We start from the raw sequence: 10,808 nt of genomic DNA on the forward strand, positions 1-10,808 counted from the left end.
GTGGAGGTATGAAAAGAAGTCTGGATCATATACCACGTCAAATAAAACATCTCAAATCTTGTGATGGAGCATTCTCTGTAGTATCAATACTTAGGAGGTAGAGACGGAAGAGTCAGGGGTTTGAGGACAGCCCCGGCAGCCTAAGACCCTGCTAAAAATACCCAAACGATTACAGATGTCTTGTGAGAGGAGTCTACCAGGTTTTATGGTACTTCAGCTCAGAGATGGGTCTGTGGTTGTGGAGCTGACCTCATAGGGATTCTGCACCAGCTTTACACACTGATAAACCATCACCATTAGAAAGAGAATCAAGAGGACGACAAAGGCAACGGCAAAGGCTTTGTCCACGTCGATAGCGCTGGACAGGCTGGCCTCTTCCATGAGGACACACACCTCTTACTGTCCCCCAGACACAGCTGCCTCCTCAGGGATAGCTTCAGACTTGCCATATTTCTAGAAAATAAGAGCATAAACAAGTTCTTTGTTTTGTGCATGTGTGTGCCTGCTATTCCTCAGCAGCAGTGTGGAAACTAAAGGGACCAAGGGCTGAAAACTATGATCAAGGTTTATTTAAGGGCCAGGCAAGGTGGTGCACACCTTCGATTCCAGCACTCAGGAGGCAGAGTCAGGTGGATCTCCGTGAGTTCAAGGCCAACCTGGTCTATATAGCAAGTTCTAGGTCAGCTGGAACTACACAGTGAGACACCATCTCAACAACAAGAATAAAGAGTCCTCAGTGTTCCAATTCTGTATCCCTCCCTAAGTTTCCTTCTAACTCCTAGGATACCTATCACACATAATTTATGGAATTTTTCTTTTTTCACAACAGGATCTCATTGTGTAATCCTGGCTGGCCGTGAACTCATGGAGATCCTCTTGCCTGTGCCTATTGAGTGCTGGGATTAAAGGCATGCACCAATGTGTTTGACTTCAATGTTACTTTTTTTAATTTTCAAAGATTTCTTTAAAATTTTATTTATTTATTTGATTTTTTGAGACAGGGTTGGGTTCTCTGTAGCCCTGACTGTACTGAAACTCACTCTATAGACCAAGCTGGTCTATAGAGATCAGCCTGCCTCTGCCTCCTGAGTGCTAGGATTAAAGATGTGCTCCACCACTACCATGCACTACCCAGCTGTCTGGCTTATTTCTATTTTTACTTATGTGCACGCCATGTGTGTTTGGTGTCCATGGAAACCAAAAGAGTAAATCATATCCTCTGTGAAGCTCACAGAGGTCCAACTAAGGTGCTGGAAACCCCAACTTAGTTCCCCTGGATGAGCAACACATGCTCTTAGCCACGGAACCATCTCCCTAGGCCTGATTACTGAAATGGATTACGAAAAATGTTGCGGATCCCCGGAGGTGGCAGGCAGCAGAAATGCTGCAGGTCCCCAAGTGGTGGCTGGTCCAGGACAGGGAGACATGTGACGGGCGGGCAAGAGACAGAGACATGGATAGGCATGCCATGCAGAGTGAGGTTGGATATTTATTCAGTGGGTTATGGAGGGGGAAGGGAGAAGGAGAGAAGAGGAGAGAGAGAGGAGAGAGAGAAGGGAGAGACAGGAGGGGGGAGGGTAGAAGTGGGGAGAGAGAGATGGAAAAGGGAAGGAATTCAGGCTGGAAACTGAAGATCAGCCTGCCTTCAGTGGACAGGGGAGGGAATGGGCGTGGCTTGTCTCTTAAAGAGACAGAACAGATCATTACAATCTTAACTCAAAGGGTATTAATTAACATAATATTGTCTTTGTTCTAATCACTGCTTACTATACTGTCATTCTTAGTTCTTGAAAAATCATGTACATCCAGAGATCAATTATTAAAACTTAGTTTATCAGGGCTAAATTTGATTATCCACCAGACCTAGATGGTGAGAACCCATCACTGATGATGCCTTAGTTCACAGGACACAAAATAGTCTCTCTGGAGCTGAAATGGAAGACTCTTCCTTGCTGGCTGTCTTTCATGGTGTTGAAAGATGCTATGTAGACTGATGGGGGTTGGGAGAGTTATCAAAAATTGGCTCAGTTGTAAACAGCATTATTGCTCTTGAAAAGAAACTGAGTTTGGTTCCCAGCAGCTACATGGCAAGTGACAACCATCTATAAGTTTGTTTCTGGGGAATCTGACACTGTCTTCTTCTGACCTATGGAAAATCTAAGCACATATACATATATATATATATGTATGGTATACATACATACATGCAGGCAAACATTTACACACATTTAAAAAGTTTTAAGTTTTACCTATTTATGAGATCCTATGTACTGCACAACCAAAGCACCAGGCACAGTGTGTTCACTGGTGATATACTGTTAGGAGCTAATTGCTCTCTGATTAAACTTGAAACATGTTCCACAGGAGGGAATTTATGCTTGATGCTGCAAACCTGGTCAGAATCCTGTAACTCAAGCCATCAGAGGTCCTAGCATGGAAGTTACTACCATTGTTCTGTTAAATAGACATGCTGTGCCCATCAAACTACTTAACCATGTTCATGTTTGCAGGTTGTGAAAGACCCTCAGGACCCCCTCAGAACCCGCAGCTGGCCTGTTCCCATGAGAACTTCCTGTTTGCTTGAAAGACCCTCAGGACCTGCAGCTGGCCTGCTCTCATGAGAACATCCCGTTTGCTTAGGAGAACAGGATATCTGTGGTCGGCACATGTGCCAAACTTAGAATGTTAGCAGTTTACAAAAGGAACAGTCTCCCCACACATACATGATGGACTGCTTATCCTCCTGTGTCCATGTGAATAATCTTCAAACATAACTCCATTCTGGGAATTGAGGCAAAGACATCCCACAGATGTTGACTCAGTTCCTGATGTATTGATTTAGTCACTGGACCAAGGTCAGGATGGACCACAGATGCTCCCCTTATCACCCGATCACGCAGCTCTTCTCCTGCCCTGGAATAGACCAATCACTGCTAGTAACCCTTTGAATAAGCCAATCCAATAAGTTGGAAAACAACCTACAGGTCCCCCCCCCCCCGTGTCTGTGGCTTTTTGCTTTAAAAGATGGACTGTAACAGCTATCAAATGTCCTTCATATCACGAACCTGAAGGGCCCTGTCATTATAGAATAAAAATCCTCTTGCTTTTGCATCAATTGTGGTTATGTGAGTGGTGTCTGGATCAACTCCTCCCTGATGTTTGGACTTCTAGTCCAACATTTGGTGCCTCTCAGCATTGGAAGAAGAAGGCTCGTTTTGCAGTGGTTTGTGGTTACTACAGACTCATGACTGATTCAAGTGCTGTTTAGTAATCAGTCCTAAAAGTGACCCCTGTATCCCCCTCCACGATTCGGTGAACGCTGTGGAAGATGAGCTTTGGAGAATGTGCAAGCCAGAGGCCAGGGAGGAAGCCAGGCTTTGGAACATGGTAAGACAACTGAACTTGTGGCTCCAGATTGACTGTGGCCACCTGCCTAGGACCCAGATTGTAGGGCCCATGGGGTTCATGTTGAGGACAGTTTCTGGCCAGACATCTTGTTGCATTTTCCAGCTAACATCCTGTTTGTTCCTGTGCTCCCTCTGTCCTCCTGGTGGTTAGCTATAGGGCCTTTGTTTACTCTCTTGGGCGTGGTAATTTCCCACCTGCCTGGGGGGAATTCCATTGTGCAGCAGCTAGGTATATAAGGTTTTTCCTAAGCTTGAATAAAGGGCATTGGCTTATATCCTTTCAAATGACCCAGGACTCTTGTGTGTTTTTTCAACCTCCAGGCCCTTGCCCAGCTTGCGAATGGTACAGTGGTGTGAACTGTACCATAGAGAGCAATGCAGGAGTTAACACCAGATGAAATTGCATCTGTCAACACTGTCATGGATAGGGAAAAGGCTCATGAGGTCCACCCCTTCCTGAGGAGCTACTGGTAGTTAGTGGTTGCTAGGTGAGGGGAGACATTTCTTGCTAGTAAGTTGTCGATGTCCTGGTAAATTATTGCCCACCAATGTGTAAACAGGTCTAATTAAATTCAACAGGTCTCATATGAACTTGGCATAAACTACATATACACAAGACATGAATGTAGAAGGGAGACTAGATGATGAGGTTCAGGTGGTGGGGAAGAGGAGCAAGAGAAGGTAGCAGTAGAAATGATCAAAATACAGTATGTAAATCTATAAAATTATCAAAGAATGAATGAACTAAACTTCAAAGAGAAAACACATTGTCTATCAAGACAGTTTCTTGAGCTGGTGAAGCTGGTGTAGCTCACTAGGTAGAGGTTCGCACTGCCTGTAGTCGAGGTGGAGACGGGATCAGAGTTCAAAGTCACCCACCTGCACAGCTGCAGCTTAGATGGATAATCAATGCATAAGCAGTGAAAAGAATTGCAGAACCAAAGCCAAACCAGAATAATGTGTGATTCCAAACACATTCTTTATATACTTTTTTTTTTTTTTTGGTTTTCCGAGTGCTGGGATTAAAGACGTGTGCCACCATCACCCAGCTTGCTTTTTCTTCTTTTTTTAAAGATTTATTTATTATGTGTACAGTGTTCTGCCTGCATGTATATGTGCATGACAGAAGAGGGCACCAGATCTCATTACAGATGGGTGTGAGCCATTATATGGTTTCTGGGAATTGAACTCAAGACCTCTGGAAGAACAGCCAGTGCTCTTAACCACTGAGCCATCTCTCCAACCCCATTGTTAAAAACAATAACAACAAAATCCAATAAAAAGTTTAGAATGGTGAAATCTACAGAAAGAGAGTAGAATAATTATTACTAAGGCTGGAGTTGAAGATACAGGGTTTCTTTTTGAGGTGACGTAAAATGCACTAGCAATGATTGAATTGTACAGTTTGAACGCTCAGAGTGTGTGTCAATTATGTATCTATGAAGTTATTTAAATAAACAGCCCAAACCGGGTGGTGGTGGCACACACCTTTAATCCCAGCACTCGGGAGGCAGAGGTAGTTGGATCTCTGTGAGTTCGAGGCCAGCCTGGTCTACAAGAGCTAGTTCCAGGACAGACACCAAAGCTACAGAGAAACCTTGTCTCAAAAAACAAACAAACAACAACAACAAAAAAGAAACAGCCGAGATGCTTTAAGTTTTTGGTTTTATAGATGATTCAGATTTTCATAGCTCTTTTCCCTCTTGAGGCCTCAGAGAGAAGGGACAGAGAGAAAGAAATCAGGAGAAGGGAAGTGTTTCTCACTTAATGAACTCAGTGTGGCTACAACCTGGTTGTATTCTGTTTAAATCTGGTTGGTTGAGTGAGGGGTATTTGCGTGTTTTTTGAGTAATATTAATCTTTATACTGCATTGTCATTAGGAACCTCTTAAAACAGCACTGCCTAAACAGAGTGCGGTGTCACACGCCTCTAATTACAGCATGGTGGAGGTTGAGCCAGGGGGATACAGAGTTTTTGCTACGTAAGCCTCATAGCAAGACCTTGGCTCAGACAGCAACACCTCTCTCATCCTGCTGATTGCTGGGTGCAGTGTCCTCTAGGGACCCCAGAGTGTGCACCTCTCTCATCCTGCCCCGGATTGGCTGATTGCTGGGTGCAGTGTCCTCTAGGGACCCCAGAGTGTGCACCTCTCTCATCCTGCCCCGGATTGGCTGATTGCTGGGTGCAGTGTCCTCTAGGGACCCCAGAGTGTGCACCTCTCTCATCCTGCCCCGGATTGGCTGATTGCTGGGTGCAGTGTCCTCTAGGGACCCCAGAGTGTGCACCTCTCTCATCCTGCCCCGGATTGGCTGATTGCTGGGTGCAGTGTCCTCTAGGGACCCCCGAGTGTGCGCCTCTCTCATCCTGCCCCGGATTGACTGATTGCTAGGTGCAGTGTCCTCTAGGCACCCCTCAGTGTGTTTGTTCCTTTTGAGATACTTGATGCCCTTTAAGTGATGTTGCTAAACCGAAGGGTTGCAGAATCAGTCATATGTTTTCCTCCCACCAGTATTCGTACAATCCCTGCTGGCACTGACTACGCAGGTGGCTTCCAGCTTCAGAGCACTTTAGCCAGATTTGTATGTTGACACAAGATAAAGGCACACTTCATTGAACCTTGATTAAGGAGGGTTGACCGGTCCTGAGGACATGGATCAGCGGGTTAAAGTGCTTCTTGTGCAAGTAATGAGGAACTGTGTTCAGATGCCCAGCACGCACACGAGAGCCAGTAGCTGGTATCTGCAATCACAGAGCTGGGGGAAGGAGACATGCAGGTCGTGGGGTCTCCCCGGCCAGCCAGTCCTACTGAACTAGTTGCCTCTAGGTTCAGTGAGAGACACTATCTCAAAAAGCTAAGGTAGGAGCCCAGAGAGATGGCTCAGTGGTTGAGCGCACTTGTTCCTGCAGAGGACTCTGGTTCCAGTCCCAGAACCCACTGTAACTCCAGGTCTAGGGCATCTGAAGCCTGCGTTTGACCATGGGCACGAGGCACTCAGATGGTTCATAGACACACATGTTAGCAAACACTTACACACATAAAGCACATCTTTTAAAAACAAAGACGGGTGGTGGTGACACACACCTTTAATCCCAGCACTTGGGAGGCAGAGGCAGGTGAAGCTGTGAGTTCAAAGCCAGCCTGGTCTACAGAACAAGTTCCAGGACAGTCAGGGCTACACAGTGAAACACTGTTTCAAAAACACAAAACAAACAAACCAACCAAACAAACAAACAAAAATAGCTCTGACTCAGAACTTGCTATGCAGACCAAACAGGCCTTGAACTCTTCACATTCTACCTGCCTCATCTCAGCTTCCTGGATGAGGCATTACAGCTGTTGGACTTTTTTTTTTTTGGCTATTGTTGTTTAATTTTGTTTTGTTTCTTTTTGAGGGGGCGTTGAGACAGGGTTTCTCCGTGTAGCCTTGGCTGTCCTGGACCTCACTCTGTAGAACAGGCTGACCTTGAACTAGAGATCTACCCTCCTCTGCCTCCCTAGTGCTTGGATTTAAAGGCGAGCACCACCACCACCAGACTGATTTTATTTTGCTTTGTTTTGTTTTTCTTATCAATTGCAGGTACTCTTCTTGCCTTTTGCCTTTTTCCCTTAATAACGTATCTTGGAAAGGTTGCAGATGTGGTTTAGCGCTAAATAGGATGCTTGCCAAGCAAGTTCAAGACCTAGGGTTCTGTTTCCAGCACTGGAAAAAGTATCATTAGGCACGATTCCTATACTAGATACTATTGTCCCTGTTGCCCCACAGCCTTGACAATGGAATGTATTCTCTGTAGCTCAGTGGCAGGGTGACTCACTTGTGCAAGGTCCTGGGCTGCTACCCCCGGCACCAAAACAACAAATGGGTCAGCAGTTAAGAAATCTGGCTGCTCTCACAAAGAAACCGAGTTCAGTTCTCAGCTACTCACTCCAGTTCCAGGGAATGCCAGGCCCTCTTACGCCCTCAGAGTACAAGGCGCACATGTGATGTGCGCAGATGCAGGCAAAGCTCTCTCACAAAAGATAAAAAATTTTTCATTATAATTTTGGCCAGTATAGATAAAACATCATATACTGATATAGATGCAATTGTAGTATTTTGTGAGTGATATCAAAATGATTCTTTTAAAATCTGTGTGTGCTCATGTTTCGCGTGTGTTCGCGTGAGTGAGGGCAGAGGACAGCCCTGAGTGTAGCCGGAAACATTGTCTATCTTCTTTGAGAATTATGTCTCATTGCCCCGGAGCTCACCATTAAGACTCGGGTAGCTGGCCAACACCCCCAGGGATCCTCCAGTTTCCTCCCCAGCTCTGGGATTAAATATGACACTACCACACGTGGCATTTTTACGGGGGTGCTGAGGGTCAGCCTCAGGTCCTCGAGCTTGCGGAGCAAGGACTTGAGTGACCGAACCGTTTCCCACCCTTGAAATGACGCTGACAGTGGTTCAGTCTGCAGAGCCACGGGGCCACAGGGCCATCTTTTCTGAGTAATAGTTTTGTCTAGTTTCCTTCCTGCTGTGATAAACACCAGGACCAAAAGCAGTTTAGGAAGGAAAGGGCTCGTTTCATCTTAGACTTCCGGATAGCGGTGTGTTTCATCTTAGACTTCCGGAGAGCGGTGTGTTTCATCTTATACTTCCGGACAGCGGTGCTCTCCACGACTTACTCAGCCGACTTTCTTACACAACCTGGTACCATATGCTCAGCAGTGGCACCGCACTCAGGGGCTATGCCCTCTACCTGAGTCATTAATCAAGAAAATGGCAGTTGGGCGGGCCTTTAATCCCAGCACTCGGGAGGCAGAGGCAGGTGGATCTCTGTGAGTTCGAGGCCAGCCTGGTCTACAGAGCTAGTTCCAGGACAGGCTCCAAAGCTACAGAGAAACCCTGTCTTGAAAAAACAACAACAACAACAACAACAACAAAAAAAAGGAAAACAATGCCTGCCAGACTTGCCTACAGGCCACTATGATGGAGGCATCTTCTCGATTCAGGTTACTTCTTCCCAGATGACCCTAGCTTGTGACAACCTGAACAGTTCTGCAGGTGTCTTTTACAGACAGTAAGATACCAACACACGCCTTTGTTTTAAATTGAATTTTAAGTGTGTATGTGTGTGCCTGAGTGGATGTCTGTGCACCACACACACACAGGAGACCTTAAAGGTCAGAGGAGGCTTCAGATCTTTTGGAACTGGAGGATTACAGATGGCCAAGAGTCACCAAGGGGTGCTGGGAACCGAACGTGGGTCTTCTGCAAGAACAACAGGTGCTCTTAGCTGTTGAGCCACCTCGCCAGCCCCCACACCATTTCTGAGACAGGGTCTTGTTAAGTAGCTCAAGCAGGCCTTGAACTCATGATCCTCTTGCCTCATTGCCACGAGTACTGGAATTTACAGTTATATGCTGTCACTATTGGTTACAATTCACCCCTTTAAAGTGTAAAACAGTAGACTTTAGTGTAGAGAATCATTCAAACATCATCAAAATCAATCTTCATATTACTATCACATTAGATGATATAAATGACATACAATATTTATGCCCTGGCAATGCTGAAGCATGCGTGTGCAGCCTGTATATGGTAGTGCTGTTGAACTCTTCCATATTGGGTTTCATGGTCTAAGTTGATAAGGACGACTGACCAGGTCTCTTCCTCAAGAGGGCACCAGGTGGTTGTGAGCCACCATGTGGTTGCTGGGAATTGAACTCAGGACCTTTGGAAAATCAGGCAATGCTATTAACCGCTGAACGATCTCTCCAGCCCTTAGATGACCTTAGAGGACCCTGACCCTAAATGACCACTAATCTGCTTCCTGTCATATTTTTATTTGTTTATTTCGTGTTTTGAAAGAGGGTCTCTCTATCTAGTTCTGACTGTTCTGGAACTTGCCATGTAGACTAGACTGCCCTGGAACTCACTGGATAGTGGCAGCTGGTCTTGAACTCCTAATCTTACTGCCTCAGCCTCCTAAGTGATAGTATTCCATGGAGGCCTTGTGGAGCAACCATGGCATGTCTGACTCTAGGTGCGAGAGGGTACCACCATGTCCTTTTGTTTTGACATTTATTTGTGCATTTATTTAGATAGCGAGTGTGTTGAAATAGGACAACGGTGGCCAGCATGATACATGGTTTCTCAATTTCCTAATAAGGCAATGGGCTGCCCATTTCGAAAGCTCTGCCTGGGAAGGCTTTGGGAGACTTCAGTGATGATGGGTCTCCTGGATGCGGTCTGTTCGCACTGGTTTGTTGTAGTCTCTAGTTCTGATAGTGTTTAAGTTGTCCTCCTGTGTCATTCCAGTATGTGCAGCTATGCAGCTTAGGATGGGGCAGTCTGAGATGGGGATGACAATTAAGGCTCAAAAGCATTATGGCAATATATCTCCGTCCACATGGCTTTTGTCAACGGATGCCAGTGACGATGTGAGCATGGTTTCCTTCAGAGATACTAAGAAATCTTAGAGGAATCCACACCTATTTTAAATAAGCTAAGAGGTTACAGATCGGGGTGATTTGAATCTCTTGTTTCTTTCCAGTCTAGCTTCAGGAGTAGCCACACGTAGCTTGATGAACTGCAGCGGTCCTTCAGAACCCCCCAACAGATGACCTAAGTAACTGGCATCCTTCAGAACCCCCCTACATGCCAATCACAGCTGTTTGCTGCCAAACTATATTGGCCATTTTAAACCTTCTGTTTCCTATATTTATGATCATCGACTTGAACTTTTAAAAATAATATTATTTATTCTTTGAAAAAAAGAAGAGTGTGTGTGTGTGTGTGTGTGTGTGTGTGTTTACAAGTGCATGTGGAGGTCAGGGGACAACTTGAGAGAGTTGGTTCTCTCCCTCTACCGTGTGAAGGATTAAACTCGGGATGTCAGGTTTTGTGGCTAGTTTCTTTATCTGCTGAGCCATCTTTCCAGTCATGAACATGCAGTTTTTATTTATCTTGAGTAAGTACCTACAAGCAGAATTATTTGGTTATATTTATTATATATTATTTATTATATATTATAATATTATTATAATTCTATATTTAATCATTTGAAGAACCACTAGTGTAACTAGAATATAAATATAAATAAAAATGATTATACACCATGACCAAGTCAGCTCTATCACTGAAATACTGAGATGGTTCAACATATATAAGTCAATAAATGTAATAAACCTCTAAATGGACTTAAAGGTTAAAAAATCACCTGATCATCTCAATGGAAAAACAGAAAAGGCCTTTCACAAAACCCAGCAAAAGTCCTAGAAAATAATAGTCTAGAAGGAAGCTACTTCAACACGATAAAAGCTACCTATGAGAGGAACTCCCAGCCAGCACCTTTCTAAATGCTGAAAGGCATGAAGCAACCCACTGAAGTCAGGAACAAGTCAATATTGTGTTTGAAAT

The 10,808-nt window shown here is 44.9% G+C and overlaps 1 protein-coding gene across 1 annotated transcript; it reads right to left on the minus strand.

Annotated features, from left to right (window-relative positions):
* Nucleotides 1–213: 213 nt before the first annotated feature.
* Ctxnd2 (cortexin domain containing 2) lies at nt 214–387 on the minus strand. The gene has a single exon (XM_057792957.1). The coding sequence runs from the start codon at nt 379–381 to the stop codon at nt 214–216; it is 168 nt and encodes a 55-aa protein (XP_057648940.1). The 5' UTR covers nt 382–387.
* Nucleotides 388–10,808: the final 10,421 nt, after the last annotated feature.

This window comes from Chionomys nivalis, chromosome 18 (genome assembly GCF_950005125.1).
Source record: "Chionomys nivalis chromosome 18, mChiNiv1.1, whole genome shotgun sequence".
NCBI lineage: Eukaryota > Metazoa > Chordata > Mammalia > Rodentia > Cricetidae > Chionomys > Chionomys nivalis.

Excerpts from the sequence above, each read along its gene's own strand:
- Ctxnd2 (XM_057792957.1), bottom strand. The coding sequence starts at position 381 with ATGGAAGAGGCCAGCCTGTCCAGCGCTATCGACGTGGACAAAGCCTTT.